Consider the following 22,529-nt stretch of genomic DNA (forward strand, 5'->3'; position numbering starts at 1 on the left):
CACGCATACCCATACTCGTAAACGTACAAACACACTCGCAAACAAACGAACACACGCAAACACACACACTCACACAGAGAGAGACACACGTGTGCGCGCGCGCGCGCGTACGTACAAGCGCGCGATATACGTCGTTGTTCGGATTGGGTTTATCGAGTGACGGAACAAGGAATAAAAAGAAAAGAAGAAAAAAATGAAAAAGACGAAATATAGAAAGCGACGACAGACGCGAGCAACTGGCGCGTTCTTTTGCGCGACGCGAGCAACCGATTTAGAACAATTTTGAAGCAACCTGTTTTTATCGAACCTTTCAGATATTATTATACTCGTACGATTTATATTTTATTACACGTATAAATGGAGAGATCCACGTTATTATCATCGGTGAAAATATTCGTAGTACTCTCAGCGCGGACAGGATTTATATATATTGCCACCCTTTAACACCACCTTAATTAGACGCGTTTCCCTTGTCTTTTATTACCGGTGTAACGAGCAAACGGAGAATAATGTGGCAAACGCTCGACTACATAGACACGTATATTTAAATCGTTGTAGCAGTTCGAAATAAAATGAAGAAGAAAAAAAAAATGTGTACTAACGAGGAAGTTACCATATATCGTTTCACTGCGTGAACGTAGAACGATTCTCACGTTCGTATCTTACTCCGACTTTTACGACTTCGTCGAGCTAACGTTTTTAAAGCGACGCACCTTCTCTTTATCCGTGAATTAACGATTAATCGTCTAAGGAATACGTAAAACTACTTTTAAATACCACGTTATTGTGCTAGAGTAGCGTTTAAAGTACGTCGAAGCAATACTGTTTATGCGATATTTCATACGTCGAAAGGTCTAGGATCAAAGTCCTCTCCCGGTTATCGAGCACCGCGCGAGATTCGACGCGTACCGCGATTCTCCAGCGACGAGCGAGCAAGACGACACCGACACGGAGCTCCCCGGGGGAAAAACCACCGGGGGATGCGAGAAGAGTCGATCGAAATGGAAACACTGGAAAAAGAAGAGAAAAAAAAAAAAAAAGAAAATGGCTACGCACGGTCGTCGATCGAACACCCGCGTCACGAGAACGCTTCGCTTTTTCTACCGAACGATTCTCGAAAAACCCGAAAAATTTCCACGTCATAGACAATATTTTCGAGCTTCTGCCAAGTATTTTCCAAACGCGTGTCCGCGAAGACCAAGAAAAAAAAGAAAGAAGAAAACGAGAAAAAAAAAAACACCGCATCGCGACGACAACAAACATCCATCGCAACGGAGCGAAGAATCCGCGACAGGAGCAACGCAACGCAACGCAACGCAACGCCACGCAACGCAACTCAACGCTACGCAACTCAACGCTACGCTACGCAACGCAACGCAACGCAAACGGAAACCGACGATTTTCGTAGTTCCAGATATTTTTTTACATGCGTCCAAGCTAGACTTTTTCTCAGACGCGGAATGAACCGCGTCACCGTCTCGGATTTACAAGCGACGCGTAAAACAATTTTCCGCGTGGATTTACTGGAAAACGGGGGAATGGGGAAAACGATAGCTACCGCGCGCAGACGAAAACGAAAAACATGGATTAACACGTTAAACGCAGCAACAGTTTTCTATAATTAACAATGTCCACGATATTCGTTCGAACAGTAGTGTAAAAAATAGATATTACATTCGATAATTTATCGACGTGCTTGTTATTTTATAGTATCACTTACGAGGGTAATGATTTTTTAAAGTTTACAAGTAATAAGGAGATTTATTCGAACCGTAGCGTAAAAAATAGACACATTCGATAATTTGTCGAGGTACTTGTTATTTTATAGTATCACTTACGAGAGTAATGATTTTTAAAAGTTTACAAGTATTAAGGATGTCCATGATATTTGTTCGAACCATAGTGTAAAAGATAAGATACATTGTTAATTTGTCGACGTACTTGTTATTTTATAGTATCACTAACGAGAGTAATAATTTTTTAAACTTTACAAGTAATAAGGAGATTTATTCGAACCGTAGTGTAAAAAATAGACACATTCGATCATTTGTCGAGGTACTTGTTATTTTATAGTATCACTTACGAGAGTAATGATTTTTAAAAGTTTACGAGTATTAAGGATGTCCACGATACTTATTCAAACCTGTAGTGTTTTTACATCGTAGCGTAAAAAATGGAAACATTCGATAATTTGTCGATGTTCTTTTTACTTCATAGCGTTACTAACGAGGGTAATGATACATAAAGTTTGCAAGTATTGGAGTTCGTGTCTTGTAATCGTTGTAACTTCGGAACGCTGGTCCTCAGGGACTACCGTGGCGTTTAACGTGTTAACCGGGGACACGATATCACCGCGAAGATCCGACCTTTTACACCCTTTCTCTACGACACGTCGTTCGATATTATGGTTTCGAGAGCGGAGTGAACGCGTACGTATGTATATACATCGAGAAAGAAGCGAACGAGTGGAAATGCAAAGTTAAAAGCCGTGGAACGCGATAAAATCGAGAGAGGGTACGAGTGTTTCGAAAGAAAGCGAATACGCGGGCGGGAGGGGAGTACAAAGAGAGTTTTTTTTTTTCTTCTATTTTTTTTTTTTTTTTTTTTTTTCTTTTTTGACAGCAACGTGACATTTAAATCGACGATAACACACACACACACCCACACACACATACTCGACTTTTCCGTTTGCAACGAGAGCGGGCGATCGTCGATCGAACCGAAAATGAACGTTGTATGGCCCAGTAGATATTTTAAACGCTAGCCTGTACAGTTTTTCGTATTAAAATCACGTATTGACGTATATCCATATATATATAAGTGTGTATATATAGATGTATGTATATTACATATATATGTGTGTATATAATATATATATATTGTATATTATATATATTGTATATATTATATATATTGTATATAATATATATTGTATATAATATATATATTGTATATTATATATATTGTATATAATGTACTAGAATATATGTATTGTATATAATATATATTGTATATATATATATATATACACACGACTACGCTATCGCATTATCACCTTATCGTTTGATCGTAGTGCCGTCGATCTATAAATAAAAACGAACAAGTTACGGAGTGAGAAGAGTTGGTAACCGTTTGAAACAAACATCACCGCGTGGTGGCATTCGTTGAAATCTTCTCGATCGTCTTTCATGTTGTTAACGAGTAACGACCAAGTACAATTTAACGGGACGGGTTGGAGAAGGAAACAGAGTCTGCGTTCCGCACTATATCGGGACGCGATCCGTATAATTTCTACCGATTGAATTTATTTTTATATTTGTAACGTTACTTTCTACCACGCCACGACGTCGATTTCGATCCATCGCGACGCTCAAAATCGTTGCGTCGTGTCGTTTCTCCGTAAGATCCGATTCCGAGCAAACGACAAAACTGGAAGAAGAAAAAGAAAAAGAAAAGAAAAAAATAGAAAGAAAGGAAACGAAAAAACCAAAGAAACACAATTTTCGTAAGTTTCGAAGCGAGCAACTTCGAAAAATCGAGGTCCAATTCTACCGTACGATTATGCGCGGGTACGAACCTATCGACCTACCTAAGAACTTCAACTCAGTATTATCTACCTGTAGGAGTGTCGCTCGATCGTCGTATCTCGCGATCGAGAGCAACGAAATTTCCTCGACTCGTGTATTGTTAGCGGCAAGTTTTACGTTTCGAAAGTTGAAAAGGGTTTTACGATGTTCGTTGAAAATCGACCGTAAATCGCCTAAATTGGCGCTCGATCCGATTCGGCGATGTTTTTTTTATTCCGTGGTAACTTTAATGTGTCTCGTGCACAACCGATTCAGAAAATACCGCGACGGATCGACGATTCGTAAGGGTTCGTTTTAAGAAATCGTGATCCGATTCCTCGTGGAAGAAACAAGCGTTCGTCGGTGATGCGTGAATAGAATTTCAAAGCTGGGACAATCAAAACTTTTGTACTGACTACGTCTGTTAATTTTAGAAAGAGAGAGAGAGAGAGAGAGAGAGAGAGAGCGGTTGCAATTTTTCATGCGGTTTTTAATTTTTTTAAATAAACGTTCCCGGATCAAAATAAAACCAAAAAAAAAAAAAAAGGAAACGAAAATAAATAAATAAATAAATAAATAAATAAATAAATGGAACGTGAACGGAACAGACGAGAGCTTTGGAATTTTAATCCGCAACGTTTCATCGTACTCGATGTTCAACGATCGTCGTCGAAGCACGTGTTCGTCATACGGTCGATCCGTACGGAACGTGAAACGAACGAACAAACGAGACAAACGATATAAATCGAGAGGAACAATGAGCGCGCGTTGCGCGGTTTTTCGTAGTGTCTGGGTAAAAGAAAAAAAAATGAAAGCAAGCGACACACTCGTTTTCTTCTGCGCGCGGAACGAGCCGGAGAGGAAAGAGGATTAACGAACCGCGATCGAAGGGTTTAGCGTCTGTTGCAAATTCGTTCGATCGAAACGCGCGTGCTCGAGGTAAGACGTCGCGAATTGCTTTCGAGTTCACGCTGTGATCGGCTCCGCAAAAGCCAACGTAGGTATGTATTAGGAAACTGCGAAAGAAAAAAAAAAAAAGGAAAAAAGAAACAAACGAAGGGAGAAGAAATTGGACCACGAAAATCGCGCCGATAAAATCGATTATTGGATTGGACTAGAATCTTTGCGGCGACGTTTCTTTCGCGAGTGCGTTGCATTTAAGAAAAAGAGAAAAGAAAAAAAAAAAAACGTTGAAATCTTGATCGACGTTCTCGAGGTTCGCGCAACTTTCTTTTCCCTTCATCGAATGACTTTTGAGATGCGTCCGTATTCGGCTCTCGTCCAAATAGTAGGGATACAAGGTGGATAAAGAAAGAGAACGAGAGAGTGAGAATGAGAGAGAAAGAGAGAAAGAAAGAGCGAGCGAATGAGCGAGAGAAAGAGAGAGGAGCGAAGACGTGTATGTAAAATATCATAGGAAAAAGGCACCGCGGCATCGGTACGCGATCGTGCAATATTTACACTTCGAGGTCGACGAGATACCTTCTTCGTAATCGATTAAACGTAATCGTAGCCGTGAAACGATCGACGATTGTAGCTTAATTAGCCGATAACACACACACAACACGATAGAGTTTATTTTTTTGGTCGCAGAAAATATTATTATAGGTGTATATTTAAGCGGTGTCGCGTGCGAACGACGGAGCGGAACAGAAAGAATCGTGGGTGATTGGCGGGGAAGATTGAGAAACGAACGAAGGGAGGTGAAAAGCGAGCGTGAACGATAGACCAGTGAGGGGGTGATGGGGAAGGGGAGACGCATCGAAGACGAAAGTGGGAAGAATCGAGAACGTTGTGTTTGGTGTGTAGCGCGCGAGTGCTCTCGGTGTGTGGCGTGACTGCGTTTTAGACTGCGTTTCGTTGCGCACGCGCGTAACCGTAACCTTAACCGGTACATAACGCACGAAACACTGATTCGCGTAGCATTTGCACCGCATTTGACGGCAGCGCTGCGATGCGCGCGAGAGGAACGCGAAACGTGAGAAAAAAAAAACCGACCACGCTGGTACGTAATTATTCCGTTCGAACGGCCCTTGTTACGAAACGTGTACCGAAAGCAACTCGAGAGAATTGCGTTTCGGTCGTGTCGCGGCGCTGTCGTACCCGTTCGTTCGACCATCGAGCGACTCGACCGATCGACAAATCTGGCATCGGTGTTCGATGACTTCTTCATCGCGCGCGCGCGATCCCTTTATTATCGTTCCTTGACTTTCTGTATTTCACGAAACTACTAATCTCCTCGACTACACGCGATTCTCTATGTTCTTTCACAACCCACGAGGCAAGTTTTTTAGAATCTTTTTACAAAAGATAGCGAGAGTCTTATCGCGCGAGGCGACGCTCGAAGTAAACGAGGGACCGGTAGAACGAGAAACGATCCTTGTTTTTCGCTCCGGGGTTGAATCGAACAATCGATCGGAAAGGGAATGTATATAGGTATACATGGCTGGTTCGCCGAGTCCCTCGGTGATTAGTGGGTAAGGATAAGGATCGAAACTGTACTTCGTACCTAGGTACTAGGCGTCCACGACGCGAAAGAGCAGTGTGCTATGTATTGTGGCATTAATAAAATTAAGATCGTGTTTAGCGAACGAGGCCGATACACGTGCGGTGCCACGTAGAAAAATATTATTATTCACTATGCTGTGCTCGCATTCTCATCGTTCACTTATCGTTAATACGTAAATGTTATGCGTTTCTTTGTTAGAAATCGTAAACAACTCCTGACTTAGCAAGCGCAGATAGGATTCCCGGTTATCGTTAATATAATAATTCGTAGATTCGTAGCCAATAGCAGAGCACCCGACGTGAATTACTTTCGATTCGCGAGCACGATAAAGTACATCGGTTACACGTAACAAGTAAAGTACCTTAGTAACGTATTACTATTGCCGGTCAACGAAACTGTCGATACAACTGCACACTACACCACACCGTACCACATCACACACACACACACGTATGTATACTTACGCGCGCGCGCGCGCAAGTACAGAAAAATGCGAAAAGTCGTTTGATCTAGATTCCCACAATAGTCCCGTGTTAGACCGTCGAATCGACGGACGTAATTATTATATTAATAATAACTGGAACTAAGTTTTTCTAAGTAATTTTGTACCGATACCGGTAGTTTAAACGGCGACAGTGGGGGTGCAGCAAAACTCACTTTGCGCTGATATACGTGTAGATGTATGTAACGTGACCTATCGCAAAGAGAATCCAGTGAAAGTGAGGAACGGGGGAGAAAGAGTTGAGAAGCAACAACAAAGAATTGATGAAAATCGACCAACGAGGCAAAGTATTGGCGTACCGATATCCGTGTTTGTATATGTACGCGTGCAACGTATTGCTAGTTACGAATAACGTATAAATTATTCCGCGAGGCGTTCTCTTCCTGATTCGTGGAGGAGGGCGACGATTTATCTCGTTCGGAGCAACGACGAACTAGACGGGAAAGAACCGGCAATTGTTAAAGAAATGGGAAGAAAAAAAAAAAGAACAGACACACGTACGCGTACACGCGCGAGAAAGGAAAAAAAAGATGGAAAGAAAAAAGGAAAAAAATTAAAAAAAAAAAATAAAAAAAAAAACAAAGTGCGTTACGAAGCGTAACATTAGTAGGGAACCGTAATTTTTCATGCTCGTTTCTCAATCACACTACTCTAATTACCCAGATGTAATTTGTACTGTGTAACTATTACTATTTTTATGAATTTTTGTACATTTTTCTAATTATTTTGTATGATAACCTTTAGCGGAAAGAGTGGCGAGTCTGGCACCCAGCTTCCCCGATTAGACAAAACAAAACAGTGTTCAAAGGGCGGGAAATTAACGGGAGGTGTATCGACATTCAAACGAGAGCAAAACGAAAACAAAGTTACCAGCGGTAACGATAGTTGAAACGCGACGAAGGTATTGCGCATAACCAACCGATGCGCGTGCACGATCGCGACCTTGAGAGCGTTTTTTTTTTTTTTTTTTTTTTCTTTGGGATCGATCAAGGGTGTCGAAGCGGAATGGATTATAAATTCGATTTATATTTCAAACAAGAGGAAAGTGAAAGAGAGGTATGGTTGCGCGTAGATCGCGAGAGTCAAATGAATGCCACACGATAACATATTGAATAGCATAGTCCACTCGTTTGTCCGAGTAACTTGTCTACTTGCCTGTCTGTCTGTCCATCTGTCTTTGCGTCTATTTCTCGTTTAGTTGTACGTATATTGTGTATTATTCTTAACGCGTATCAAGGATGGAAGCTACAAACTTTTTGCGCGCGTTCTCCTTTAATTGCAAAACAAGGATGTGTTGTCGTTCAATTGACCAATATATAAGAGCGAGGAAACGTGTGGGTTCGGAAATTTATGAACCCGAATACGTAAATCGAAGAGAGTGAGAGAGAGAGAGAGAGAGAGAGAGAGAGAGAGAGAGAGAGAGAGAGAGAGGCAGACAGACGACAAATAAGAAAACAGTGGCGATGAAAACCAAAAGTCTCGCTTATTAACACGGGAATTGAATGCGTGAACCTCCTTCGTAATTTGACGACGTGTTTGTTATTAATTATAAGAATCACCTTTTCTTTTTGTCTTGAATTTGAAATGCTATAAAATAGATCAATTCTTTCATGGAAATGCGACTCTGTCTTTGTTCGATCCTTCGTCGTGAATACCCTCTCTCATCGTACACCGATCCTATCGACCCTCGAACACAATCCAATATCCCTTTCGATTGTACCGCGAATTACTCGACGCGTTCCATAGTATGCCCAACTACACCGAGAAGCGTTAATTCTTACCATTTCCCGGAAAAATTACCAGCTCGAGTACCAACCGAAACTCTTTCTTCGGGTAGATGCTTAGTTGATGCCAGAGCTGGTAATTTTTTGTTGCAAATGTTACTACGGGAATAACCCTCAGTTGAAGGAAATCTTACTACGCTACTATGGATGCGCGAACACCGCTAACAGAGAACAGGCGCGAACCTTTAAGGTCCGTTTTCACGCAACATGAGAATAGGACTTTTAATACTGTAACATAGAGCATCGCGATACGTTTGTGATCGTGAAAACTTCAAATATTACGCTGTCGTGACGTTCCAATCGTGTATATCGCATTCAAATTTACGATTTTGCATCATCCAATGATGCAACCTCTTAAATACCTTTTATCGCGCAGCACGGACGCTTGAAAAGGAATCGATTCTCGACTAACCTAGAACATACATCTATAGTCGTACGACTAGGTATTTTCCAATCGAATGTGCCACAATACCTCGGTCTTTTTTTTTCCAGGCGAAATGTCCAACAAAAACGAATATTTCGCAACTTTTGTTGATTTTTTTATTTCTCCACTCATGAATATACCTGTCATGTATGATTATAGTTTTTACGAAAGTTTAAACTTATTGTTATGAATGTAATATTATATTTTAAAATGAAGCTTATATATGCATAAGTGTTAAAAAGAATAGCTGACAAAATATTTTAACGTGTACTACTTTTCATTACTATGGTAGATTTGTCATTTGTTTATTTTAGGTCACTTACGCGATGTTCAAGCATGAAATAAATCGTTTTTCTTAGTTATTCAAAATCACTAGAATAATTCAAAGTAATTGAATATTTTATGAACGACTAATTTAATTTGAACGAAAATCATTATACAAAAAATATCAGGCAGGGTACGCAATAATATCTCCAAATTTGTAACAATTTTAAAAATGGTAAAATGTTTTTAACCAATCGAGTTATGTAATAGAGTCCGCCTTCTCTGCTTACACTATAATTTCAAAATGGAGTTGTCGCTTTGCTCATGATTTGTAAACATAACCAAAAAAAAAGTAGACGGTTTACGTGAGTTGAAAATTGCTGTAACAACAAAAAAGAACGTATAAAAGAGAAGGAAAACTGCAATCGAGATGCGTATTACAAGCATACTTCTTTATAATATTCCGTTTCGATTTCGAGGGTATGTATAATTCTTGCTGTCTTAAAACATTTATTTAAAGGTTAACTTCAAATTATACTAAAAATATTGGTGTAGACGTAGTAAAAAAAATATAAATACGAAAAATAAAAAAATCAAGATTGTTATAATTTTAGTAAAAAAATATCCACTTTTTGCAATGAATATTCCTATAACTGTTTATAATAATTTTATATACTAATAATGTTATTGTTGTTTTTAACCATACGGTTAATCGTATAAATGCATCATATTATACATACAAATATGTGTGTGCATGTATTTCTGTATGTTAGGAAGCACCGGATTGAAAAAAAACCAACTATGAAAGATATAATACAATTTAAGATGGATCTCGATAGAGAGGAACAAAACATGTTGTTATTAAGGCACCCTTATATTACTAAAGAACAATCACTATATCATATGAGTGAATTTAAAGAAAAAAAATTCAATGACCTCTTATACAAGTGGCAAGAAGAAAGAAATCTTAAATTTAACAAACGGGTTACCATTGCAGATCGATTGAATCATTTGATGGTAAAAGAAGTTTGGGATTAATATGTACTTTACCGGTTATATAATAGTTTATTGTTTAATTATAAATAAATGTATTTGATCTTCGACCAATGATGAAATGTTAATATTATTTTTACCACTTTTTCTATAATTAGTTTTTTAATACAATGCTATTATGTATTAAAAACTGTTATAGAGTTCCTTTGTAACTTCAAAGATATGCAAGAAATCATGCTTCCAATACGTTACATACATCAATAAGGATTTTTTAATTTCAATAGGAACCTGTTTATTGATCAAAGACAGCATTACTTTGAAATGCCAAATCCTTAATTTTATTTTTAAATAATAACTTAAAATGTATAACTATAAAAATGCATTCCAGAATATAATATTAAAATAATAAAATAAGAATTAACAGTTTTTTTTAACATAAATAATTATTATCCTTAAATAGCTTGTGTTTATGGATTTACATTACATTCATTTTCAAATCGTTCAAGCAAGTTCTTTGGTTTATTTCTTATCCAACCAAATGGATTTTTATCAATCATTTCTTCTGTCAATGAATTTCCTTCATATAAGAAATTTGCAAAATCCGATACAACAGGATCTGCTGCAACACTGCTCATTGCAATAACTTTACCATCTTTAATATAATATGCAAACAATTCCAAATTTTCCAAAGAACCATAAATTTTCACTTTATCTGGTTTTCCATAACCTGAATGTATTATAAATATATTAGAAGTATTCTTTTTTTTACATCCCAGTGTATCAGAAGAATTATAAACATACCTGCATATCGATAACTTTTTCCAAATAATGTTGTCCAAAAAAATGGAACACTATTTAATTCTGTGCTTTTTGCACATATATTTAATGCTGCTATTTTCCCATGATAGTGTGCCAAAGGATAGTGACCTATTGCTGCCGAAGAGCTATGAGAATTGAACAATGGTGCATATGCTATATCACCACCAACATACACATTTTCTATATTTGTTTTCAAATACTAAAAATATTCACAGAGTATTAGAAATTAACATTTACTAAAATGAATATTTAGAATATTTTAAATATTTATCATCTGATAAAGTATTGTACCTTATTTGCTCTCACACTGCCATCTTGCAACATATCAATCGGAGAATCTTTCATCCAATCTGTGTAAAATGTAGTACCAATTCCAATAATAGCTACATCAGCAGGAAGAACTGTGCCATTGGTAAGTATAACTGAACCTATAGTATTAGCATTATCTTCTTTTGCAACAAATTGTGCAATACTATTTTCAAATATAAATTTGACACCTTGAACAAAATTTCTTGTTATTCTCGATTTAATTTAATACAAATCAAATCATAAAATGAAATAGTACCTTTCTCTTCAAATTCTTGTTTAATTCTATTGCCAATTTCTGTCCCAAAAACTGTTTGTAAAGGTACTGTACCTTTTCCTACAATGGTAACAGATGCACATTTATCCACGCAATATGCAGCTACTTCCATACCAATAAAGCCTAGTCCACATATTATAATGTGTTTTGTAGTTGACAATTTGGAATGTATATCATGAGAATCGGTATAATTTCTTACTACATAAATGTTAGACAGATCCTTGCCGGGTACATCGAGCATTCTAGCCTTGCTTCCAGTACAGATAAATAAATAATTGTAAATTAATTTATCATTATTACTTAACACAACAAAATTTTCATTTGTATTTAAACCTGTAATAAATTGTAAACTGAAATGTAGTTCCTCTACAGTAACACAACTTATGATAATTTTATTACCTGAAGCTTCTACACCAAGTTTTACTTGAATATTGTGATCATTGTAAAATGATTGTGGTCTTAAAGCTGCCTGTTCAACATTGAAATCCAAAACCTTGGACACCTTTACTCTGTCATATGGAAGTACATTTTCCTTACAAATCATAATAATTTTTCCAGTAAAATCTTCTTGTCGCAAACTTTCAGCACAAGTTGCAGCAGCTGGTCCACCTCCAACTATCACAACAGTAGTTTCATTTCTGGCATCTACTTCACACATCTTTTTTAAACGTCTATTCAGATCTAAATCTTTATGGCTTGCTTTTACATGTACAAGTCCAGTTTCATCCACATTTACCTGTTTAATTAAACAACACCTGTTGTAGTAGTGTAATATTTATGAATTCTTTCATATCAATTTGATAATTTGTTAGAGTACTTTATAACACGGTAAAGAATCTAAGCCTGGATAATCTTCTATATCTCCTGTTTTAATATTAAAGCATGCACCATGCCATGGACATCTTATTCTTCCATCTCCTAATGCTCCTGTATGAAGCAAAGCTCCATAATGCGTACATTTTGTACCAATAGCATGCAACTGTCCTTTTTGTTTAATTAACAAAATTTTTTTTCCAGCATCTCCAAGTGGCAATAGTTTCATTTCATTTTCGTTGATATCCGTTTCTTTGCACACCACATCTTCAATATAGTCATATTTTTCTGGTTTACCTAAATAAGTGTAAATCATTATGATTACACACAAAATTATGTACCTATTTTTTATTTATTCGTAAAATTCTCATAATAATATTAAATCACAATATGCTTGTGTATAGGTATATAGATAATAAATACTTAATTTATTATAATTGTGAAAAATTGTATATTATAATAATCGTTATATTATAATATCGTTGGAATTTGAATGGACAGACATTAACTCACAACTACAACAACATTTTGAATTATTACGTGACGACCTAATATCTTCTTTTGGTTTATTACACTCACTGCAAATATAAATTTTTTTCTCAGACTTTAATTCTGACATATTCGTTTTGTATGTCTTTAAATGAACATAAGAAACTGTATTACGCGCTAGACGCGTAAAATGTTTCACAGTGTACAAAAACATATGCTGTTAAAATATTTTACTTTTAATCATCTCGTTGTTTATAATTACTACTGATCACTTATAATGTAACGAATTTGTAAAATGACATTGAATTCTCGTTATGAACAGGTTACTGTCGTAAAAACAAGCATGCTTCATGTATGAACTGTAGTAAGATTTTACTACTCAAGCATATGTGTGTATGTATGTACCTCACCTACATGTTTGCTTAATCTATAGAGCGATTTACATTTCACTATGTAATTTGACGTGTTATATGTATTTGTTTAATCAACTCCGAAAAAATGATAATCAATAAGTAAAAATTAAAAGAATATCGTTAATTCATGTATTGCACGACATTTTTAACTATTTATAAAAGAACAAGAATCGACCAGTGATAGCAGCACCCATTATACGCAACAAAAAATCGATACAATTTTATGTTACAATTATATATTTATAAATTTATATAGAAATTTTAATAAAGTGATCTAACATTGTTACATTAAAATTTAATGTAATTTTGTTAAAATAGTAGCACTTACATAGTACATATTTAGTACTATAGTATTATCTAGTGGTTCTCTACATATGCATGTGAATCATACATACAAACATGTATGACTGTAGGGCATGAGAGTTACATCGATTTATGTTATGAAATATTGTTGGACATAATTGCGAATATATACTTTTTTTTTTAATATAGTTCGCACCTGTTTTGGACGATTTGTCTGGCGTAACCCTAGAACTTCCTGGAAGAAGTCCTTTACAATTGCTGGCACCCATTCTTATGTATAGTAATGTCACTCGTAAATGATATTCCACAAGTTGGAATCGCAGTTATCGCGGTATCTACAAATAAACTGACTATCTCGATTTATCCTAATCTACAAATGCTTGAACCAGTATTGCATTGCTAAAGATCGTTTCAACTGTGACGATTGACCTTGAGTTATTTGTAGCGAAGCATTTAGATAAACTTTCACTTTTTTATAGAGCAATTGATCATTATTTATTTATCAAAACACTTTATAATAAAGACTCTAATAAAAAAACTTTTAATAAGATAAACAGATGTAGTCAATTATGAAGTTACTTAGATAACTTGAAATATTTTTAATCAATTTTTTTCCAATGTTTTAATTATTTTTTAAATATAAATAAGCATAAACTGATCCACACTTTCATTTCCCCAAATATAGTAATATTTAGTAATAATTATTTGATTTCAATTCAAATTAAAGACAATGACTTTTATCATCACTTTCTGTAATTAATACATTATATAAAATACATCAGATATCACTAATAAACAGTTTAGAAATAACAAAATATAAACTTATTTATTAAATTGGAAGAAAAATTATAATAAATTATTTAAATAATTTTGCACAACGTTGTATTATATAATTTGAAAACTATTTGTTACAATGATAAACAAACGTCGTCGTTTTCTTTTTTATTTTCTTACTTCATTCGACTTATGCTGTCAGCAACTTGTTGCAGCAATTCTAACAGTAACCAACTACACTGTTAGGGGCGTCAAAATCGATTTCTTTGTATGGACCTTAGACCATATACAGTTATAGACGCACCTGTGTATAATACGCGTGTATAGGAATCCACGAGCGAAGTGAAGCAAAGATAGCGGAGACAATGTAATGTCACATGTAAACAAAAGATAATTTTTAAAATGTTTAACACGTCATTTTATGTTACAAGAAGCCTTATTATTTAGTTTTGGAATATAATTAGTAATAATGATGCAAACGTGTTGCATACAAAATTACGAAGAAAAACACAAGAGTGGTAGGAATATATTTTTTCATTAATATTTCATTGTTCTTCATATTTTGTATTAACTGAATATAAAATTCCATATCCTGTAATTGATAAAACGAAAACGTTTACAACATACAAAATTTTCTTCATTACAATGTTAAAAGAGTTTTTATTTTTGTTAATATTTCTTCCTGAACTATTATATGACTTCGTGCTTGATATCCTACTCTGTTGATGGTTTCCATGCATTGAAAATTAATTCAAGCCTCTTTTATCCACCACAAGCTTTCATTGTCGTTATTGTTATTTGAAATTGATTTTTCAGTTGTGAGAAATTTTCTATAGTTGGGATCAATCTTGATACCTTCTGTGTTGCAGAGTCATGTTTTTTCTGCATTCCAGATTCTAATTGTTATTATACAAATCATTGTATGCTCTGAATTTTTTTATTTCTTTTTCTAGATATACTACACTACATAATTAATCCAATGTTCTATGTTCTTTTTGACAATGTAAACATTTTGAGTTTTCTGTTTCAAGGTATTGTTTTTTTTATGTATGTCTCATTGAACTTGCATGTTCTGCATCTTTAAGTGATAAAAGTGATATACATTAATCTTATTTGATATGTAAGTCAAGAGAATAATCTCCCCAGGAATCAATTCCACTTCATTTGCTTCTTTGTTAAAATCTTTTTTTTTAGTCTCTGAATATGTTCGATTTTACCACTTGTTTCTGTATTGTGTAACAGGTTGTCCATGTCATGATTTAGGCTATAATCTGTAGATAAGTCTTGCCTTTCTGTCTTGTACCTGGAAATGCATGTTTCTATACCATTATTTTTTAGGTTCCTTGTAATTGTTAAATAAAAAGTACTTTTTACTTGGTGTGCATCTGTTCACAAGTAATAATATATTCTTACTCTAGACGCATTAGTTTGGTCACCTGTCTTCATTTTAAAATTCCTGTGTGACATTTGACATAGTTAAATTATTTAAAGTACATTAAAAATTACACAACATATAGACATACATGCATTATATATTATCTATTAAGAAATGACAATAAAGTTTTTATATTATACATTATTTATACTTTTTCAGATTAAGATTAATAAAATTGCTGTAACTTGTAGTTTGGACAATAATTTATTTCAGTACAAATACAGTATAAATGTTTTCAATAGTGTCAGGTCTGATGAAATGAATGTTTGGAAAGTAATTCAAATTTTAAGAATTTTATTGGTTCATACATATATTATTGCTAAATAACAACTGCTTTTTTATATTTGATATATAGAATAAATTATCAATTTAGAGGTTAAATTATTATTTATTAAATACGTATGATTGGGTATTTTATTTTTTTAAATTGTTTATTTTAATTTATATCTTTATGATTATTACAATCTTATTTAATTTAAAAACTTGTAGAGTCGCCTGAGTGCTTTAAATCGAAATTTAAGTATTTATCTATATATTTTGCCTAAAATTCCACGTGTATACGCATGTGCATATTTCTTCATACCTAACCTATTGCACGTTGTCTGTTACTCCGGTTCAAGTACCGATGTTTTTTTTGTAATAAAAGTTTCTACGAATAAACATTTGCATATAACTTATTTTTCTGTTATAATTTGTATTATTCTACTATATACTATTGTATGTATGTATATATGTATGGTGTGTGATGTGTGTGTGCGCGCGCGCGCGTGTGTGTATGTATGTAATATACAAATTGCAATATTACACATGAGATATTATTAGACAAACAAAAATTCCACCACGTAAAATCATATAGAAGCATTTATTACTTGATATTGGTAGTACAATTAATATGAATAGTACAAGTTCAATTTCTAGCTAACCTCTGTTGTTTCACTTACAGTAGTGTCATCTGTGTTTATTGATAATTATGTCCAGAAAATTTTTTTATAAAACGTTGGGCAATTTCGTGAAATATACTTGTGTGATACACTGTGTTTCTCAATATGTAGGAAGTATTGTAGTGGTAAGAAAATTTGAACATGTATAGATACATTTTTGTAACAATGAACTAATGGATCATATAATATTTGCTTGAATTGTTCTATTTATATGGCCATTTGTTAATGACTGTATTTTTCCTATTATATAGTGTGCAGGTCCATCTATGGAGCCAACTTTATACAGTAATGATGTATTAATCACGGAACATATGTCTTTAATATTTCAAAAACTTAAAAGAGGTGATATAATTATCTCTAAATCTCCCTGTAATCCGAAACAGCATATATGCAAGAGAGTTGTAGGATTACCCGGAGATAAAGTACAAGGTGGAATCATAGTATGTAACATTTATGTTTAGAGTTGTTATACATTATAACTCTTTTGATACACAAAACTTAAGTTTATCACTTTGTCACAATCATTTGGTTCTAGTATAAAATCTACACATGAATTTAAAAACATTATAATCAACATTTTCAATCTAACTTTGGAAACAAAACTCAAGAATATAATGTTTTAGGTTCCAACTGGACACGTATGGTTGGAAGGTGATAATCACAATAATTCAGATGATTCTCGCACATATGGACCTGTTCCACAGGGTCTGTTACGATCACGTGCATTATGCAAAATACTACCATTAAGAGATATTACTTTTTTTATAACAGAAAGTGAACAACCTGACTAATCTTTATATTTAATGGTAACCACTGTACATAAAATAATTGGTAGAATAAATATATTATTTTTATTGTTTGTAATTTTATTTACAATTATAATCCCTTTAGGCATATAATTTTCAATATCTATTGATAAAGATTTACTTATGGTAGTAAGAATTTGTTTCAAGAACACATTTGTAGATAAGATAAAAAAAAAGCAATTCTTGATACCACTTCATAAATAAAAGATAAAAATGTGGTAACTAAAAAGATACTCATAAAAAATTAAAACAATCTTTATATATATGTACATACATAGATTGAACGAAATTTTTCCTTATAAAATACTTAAGTGTTTAATGTTGCTTTTACATCTGTTCAAACTTAAATTGTGAATCATGATCACTATTTTAGACTTGACAGTCATGAAATAATTGTTCTATAATGGTACATATTTTATTATGTACCGTTTAATATTTTACTGAAGTATTAATTTGTAAATAAAATTATTTTCGTAAATATTTACAATTTTTGTATTATAAATATTCATTTGTTTATTGTTTGCATGGTAACATGTACTATGTATGTACCTTAATAAAAAACACGTGACCCGTGTTTTTTCAAGCGATTGCGATGTACATTTCGTGTTAGCAAATTGGTGGGAGCCGCAATAGAAACAACATCATCAATATTATTTACATGCACAAATGTAAACAACATAGGTAATAGGAATTTTATTCTTTTCAAAACATTGAACTGCGAAAATGTTAAATTCGTGTACAGGTGCCAACGATTCTCGTTGGTCGAATAGTATCGTATGATTTTATTTACAACTAAGCCCTCCCAAATACGTCGGAAGCTCTCTTTTATATAAGTAGAATCTAACGCAGCGAACTTAGTTTAGAAACAGGGCAGTGACAAATAACTTACTATATTCAACGTGCTCGTTTTAAAGAATTATGCGACGGTTATGAACTGACGTTAAACGAAGTATGTTCATATTATCGGAATATTTCGTCTGAATAGTGTAAAGAAACAGTGTATTGATTTACTGTTTGTGTGTTAAAAATTCAGTAAAGGAACATTTTAAAACCCACGAAGAGCTATTTCTAATTATCTACATATTTTAATAACGAATATTAAATGTCCTAAAATTATTTGTTGTGAAAATCATTGCTGTCATAACTTTTATTTCTTTATTTCGTATTACGTTTCTTCTTCTCATAATAAAGAAATAAAAAAAATGTCACGGAATATAAACGTAAAACATTATCGAAGATTTATTCTTTTTATAAGGTATGTTAAATATTAAACTAATAGTCATTACTGTGTTCTCATTCAGAAATAAGTAATTAATATTTTTTTTTACATGCAGTTTGATGTATTTCACATTAGATATTTTTATTTCATTGACATTTAAAAATAATGCGTTGTTTACGGTAGAATTAAAGGTGATGTAATTTTCTTTTCGACCTTGATTTTCATCATACAGTTGTCATTACATTTTACAGTATATTCGTACATTTTGATAAACAGATAATTTAATTGTACGTCATTCTTCATTTCTCCCCCCTCTTCATCGAATTGTTGCACTTACGTATACATATCAATGTATGTGTATATCCAGGTGTGTGCGTACGTAAAAGTATATTATGTATACAAATATATATAAATATGTCTAGAGAGACATTAGACTTGTGTCCAAATTAATAATAGTCATGTTTACCAACAATATTAGAGTTCTACTATTTTTATAGGTTAATTGTATTTCATTGTTTGCTTGTTTAAATTAAACATATTAATGCAACAATTTAATATTAGAGAGATTTGCAATTTGTCAAGAATGGTACAACAGCAAACATACATGGGTCATATTTTTAATTTACAGACAATTGACAGATAGTACAGCAAAAAAAAACAATGTTGAAAACATTGACAGAAATAAATTGTATGATCGATTAAATGCTTTATGGAAAACAAAAATGTCTATGCAAAATTATTCAAAACTTTTAGTACAATTAAAGAATTACTTGTACAATTCTAATTATAATAAAAATCTACAAATTGTTGTATCCAAAGATTGGATAGGTTTTTTACATAGAACAATGCACACACAAATTGACACTTTGAAGAAACTATCATCTGTCAAATTCATGAAAAATATTAATGATTATAAAGTATTAAACATGGAAAAATGTGATGATAATAATAAGATGAAAGCTGATAAAATTGTATTAAAATCTCAAGAAAAAAAGACAACTAATTGTGTTAAGGATCAAGAAGTACATCAGGTATTTTAGATATGACATTCAAAGAATATAAGAGGCAAAAATTTAATTTTTGTTTTTTTTGGTTATTTTTACAGCAAATTCGTGAAACGACTGCAAGCGAACAAAAACTGGAAATCAAAGAACAGCCATATGGTCTTTCACAAATGTTTGATAGTTTAGTTGTTAAATTAACTAATAAAAGTAAAACGGCTACATTAGTCATTCCACCGAAGTGGAAAGTAAATGTTCATAAAAGTATATCGAAGCACAGCATTACAACAAGAACGCGCCATGTTTTAAAGAGTATTATAACTGCTGAATCAAATGCTTCAAAGTTGAGAAGAATCGAAGATTTGTTAACTCACATTGATCAATATCCAGAAGCTAGGCATTATGCAATCAAAGAGGGAGCAATCAGAGTGTTGCTTAAAGTTCGACGAAAAACTAAAAGTGAACAACTAATAGGTACAAAGTAATTAAGAAATATTGAATTTTTTAATGAACATTAACAATTCTAAGATATAAATTTTTACAGCATCTATCAGAGAAGCATTAGCATTATTAGGCTATGTTGATCCATTACCTGGTCGAGGAATTAGAATTCTTTCAATTGATGGAGGTGGTATGCGTGGAGTATTAGTTATAGAAATGTTAAAGAAGCTTGAGGAATTAACAGGGAAGAAAACATATGAAATGTTTGATTACATATGTGGTGTGAGTACAGGAGCTATACTTGTTGCTGCTTTAGGTATGTAAGCAATATGTTTCTTTCTTAGTTACTTGTTAACTCATACTTGCTTGTTTACAATTATTTAAGAAAATGATAATATTTAAAAATATATGTGATATATTTTATTTTTGAATGAGATAACAATTATTATTCATGTTTTTATATTTAGTTTTCCCAATGCTTTCTATTGAAAGTAAGTAATTGTATACTTTTGTTCCATATTTCAAACAAAGTTTATATATAATTTTGGAAAATGCCTCATCACTTTGTTTTTAATAAACATTGTCATTATATGTAATTGTATGTTAATTTGAAAGAGAAAATTACAAACATTTAAAGAAGATTAATTTCATATGTTTAAAGAAACTAATATTTTGTTACAATATCAAATAAAACGTCTATATAATTTGAGTTTAAATTTTGGTTAATGATATTGAACTGTACATAAAAGTGGAAGCAAATAGTGTCTTTGTTATAGGTGTAACTTAATTATATTTATAATTTCACTTTTTGAGTATACATTTTCATGTAATAAAATTTTACAGGTGGACATAAACGAAAATCGTTAAATGAAATATCAGAATTATATAAGGAATTAAGTATTAAAGTGTTTACTCAAAATGCTATAAAAGGTACAAGTAATTTAGTGTGGAGTCATGCATACTATGACACTCCACTCTGGGAAAAACTATTGCAAGAAAATTTGGGTAATAAAGTTCTCATAAAAACTGTTCGTGATCCAAATACTCCAAAGGTATATCTTTCATACTTTGAAAAATTTTACCAAAGGTAACGAATTTGTCTTCTAATACAAATTTCTCTTTAGTTTTCAGCTATATCTACTGTAGTAAATCATGCACATGTAATGGCTTATGTGTTTCGAAATTATACTTTGCCTCACAGGGTAGAAAGTCAATACATAGGATCTCACAAGCACAAACTGTGGGAAGCTATAAGAGCATCTGCAGCAGCACCTAGTTATTTTGAAGAATTTAAACACGGTGAATTTCTTCATCAGGATGGAGGTATGTATGGCTCAATGGAGTTTGAAAATGATGATTACTTTGGAGCTAGAGGAATTCGATAAGCATTAAAATGTTTAATTCACTAAATTGTACAGGTATACTGGTAAATAATCCATGTGCAATTGCAATACATGAAGCTAAGCAATTGTGGCCAAATAATCCAATTCAATGTGTAATTTCGTTTGGAACTGGAAGAACAATAAATCGAATTTATGAAAACACTAATGAATCAACAGAACTAGCAATTTCAAGTTGGAGAGAAAAATTTTATAAAATTTTAGACAGTGCAACTGATACAGAAGGTATAATTTGTAAAGTAATATATTCTTAAGAATTTCACTTCAATGTTTTATATTAAAAATCTATTTGAATAATATCAATTATTTTATTACACAGCCGTACATACAATGTTGAACGATCTCCTTCCCGAACATGTTTATTTCCGTTTTAATCCATATTTAGAGGAAATGTTGTCGATGGTAGAAATACGACCAGAAAAGATCAATCAATTAGAACAAGATGCAAAAATGTATATACGTAGAAACGAGGAGAAATTTCAGAGAGCTGCTGAAGTTTTGTTAGAAAAAAGACAAATCCAGCAAAAAATTATAGATTGGATTACGTTACAAAAAGAAATGTCAGGTCTATGAACTTATCTATTTCATTGATTAACATGCATTCCATAACTTATAAAAGTTCATTAAAAGTTATGAAAGCACTAAATGCAAATCACATATAGTATATAGCCTTTTGGTTTCATCAATATTAAACTGTTTAAAATCGTAAAATTAATATCTATTACTATTAAACATTTAATTCAAAATATGTGACTTTTATATTATACTTTCATACTGAAAGATTATATAAAGATTCATATTTAATTGCATATATGTAATGATAGTTTACATGTATGTGTAAACAATCATTTTTAAAACGATGTTAAACTTGAAATGTTAAATCTAAATGTGATTTATTAGACATATTTTTTATATAAATAAGTAGTTTAATAAGTTAATTAATATATTTCTTACTGTGATTTACGTTTAATAATATGTATAAACATTTGTCACACATTTATCACACATAATGTGTATATAGATATATATATGTGTATATATATATATTTG

The 22,529-nt window shown here is 32.9% G+C and overlaps 4 protein-coding genes across 8 annotated transcripts; 3 read left to right on the top strand and 1 right to left on the bottom strand.

The window, feature by feature from the left end:
- The first annotated feature begins 9,296 nt into the window (after positions 1-9,296).
- On the top strand, positions 9,297-10,164 carry LOC143145825 (uncharacterized). Its single transcript, XM_076309591.1, has 2 exons — positions 9,297-9,529; positions 9,823-10,164. Exons 1-2 carry the CDS (start codon positions 9,480-9,482, stop codon positions 10,085-10,087), a joined length of 315 nt encoding a protein of 104 aa, XP_076165706.1. The 5' UTR covers positions 9,297-9,479; the 3' UTR covers positions 10,088-10,164.
- Positions 10,165-10,294: 130 nt separating this feature from the next.
- On the bottom strand, positions 10,295-13,922 carry LOC143145792 (apoptosis-inducing factor 3). Of its 3 annotated transcripts, none has more exons than XM_076309521.1 (7): positions 12,837-12,974; positions 12,262-12,554; positions 11,844-12,180; positions 11,427-11,777; positions 11,153-11,358; positions 10,844-11,060; positions 10,295-10,769 (listed from the first exon to the last, which is right to left on the bottom strand). In XM_076309521.1, exons 1-7 carry the CDS (start codon positions 12,958-12,960, stop codon positions 10,510-10,512), a joined length of 1,788 nt encoding a protein of 595 aa, XP_076165636.1. In that variant the 5' UTR covers positions 12,961-12,974; the 3' UTR covers positions 10,295-10,509. The 3 variants fall into 3 exon arrangements, with proteins under 3 accessions (XP_076165636.1, XP_076165654.1, XP_076165645.1); XM_076309539.1 differs by lacking the exon at positions 12,837-12,974 and adding an exon at positions 12,981-13,127 and having other exon boundaries at positions 10,298-10,769; XM_076309530.1 differs by lacking the exon at positions 12,837-12,974 and adding an exon at positions 13,659-13,922 and having other exon boundaries at positions 10,301-10,769.
- Positions 13,923-16,312: 2,390 nt separating this feature from the next.
- Positions 16,313-17,471, top strand: LOC143145814 (mitochondrial inner membrane protease subunit 1-like). The gene is made up of 3 exons (XM_076309566.1): positions 16,313-16,737; positions 16,864-17,052; positions 17,236-17,471. The coding sequence occupies exons 1-3, from the start codon at positions 16,642-16,644 to the stop codon at positions 17,401-17,403; spliced, it is 453 nt and encodes a 150-aa protein (XP_076165681.1). The 5' UTR covers positions 16,313-16,641; the 3' UTR covers positions 17,404-17,471.
- A 577-nt stretch (positions 17,472-18,048) lies between these two features.
- LOC143155042 (calcium-independent phospholipase A2-gamma) lies at positions 18,049-22,263 on the top strand. 3 transcript variants are annotated; one of them, XM_076327288.1, is made up of 8 exons: positions 18,049-18,099; positions 19,266-19,668; positions 19,743-20,112; positions 20,183-20,395; positions 20,923-21,131; positions 21,204-21,402; positions 21,498-21,704; positions 21,799-22,263. In XM_076327288.1, exons 1-8 carry the CDS (start codon positions 18,077-18,079, stop codon positions 22,050-22,052), a joined length of 1,878 nt encoding a protein of 625 aa, XP_076183403.1. In that variant the 5' UTR covers positions 18,049-18,076; the 3' UTR covers positions 22,053-22,263. The 3 variants fall into 3 exon arrangements, with proteins under 3 accessions (XP_076183403.1, XP_076183392.1, XP_076183411.1); XM_076327277.1 differs by lacking the exon at positions 18,049-18,099 and adding an exon at positions 18,211-18,673; XM_076327296.1 differs by lacking the exon at positions 18,049-18,099 and adding an exon at positions 18,976-19,004 and having other exon boundaries at positions 21,799-22,262.
- Positions 22,264-22,529: the final 266 nt, after the last annotated feature.

Source organism: Ptiloglossa arizonensis, chromosome 1, assembly GCF_051014685.1.
Source record: "Ptiloglossa arizonensis isolate GNS036 chromosome 1, iyPtiAriz1_principal, whole genome shotgun sequence".
NCBI lineage: Eukaryota > Metazoa > Arthropoda > Insecta > Hymenoptera > Colletidae > Ptiloglossa > Ptiloglossa arizonensis.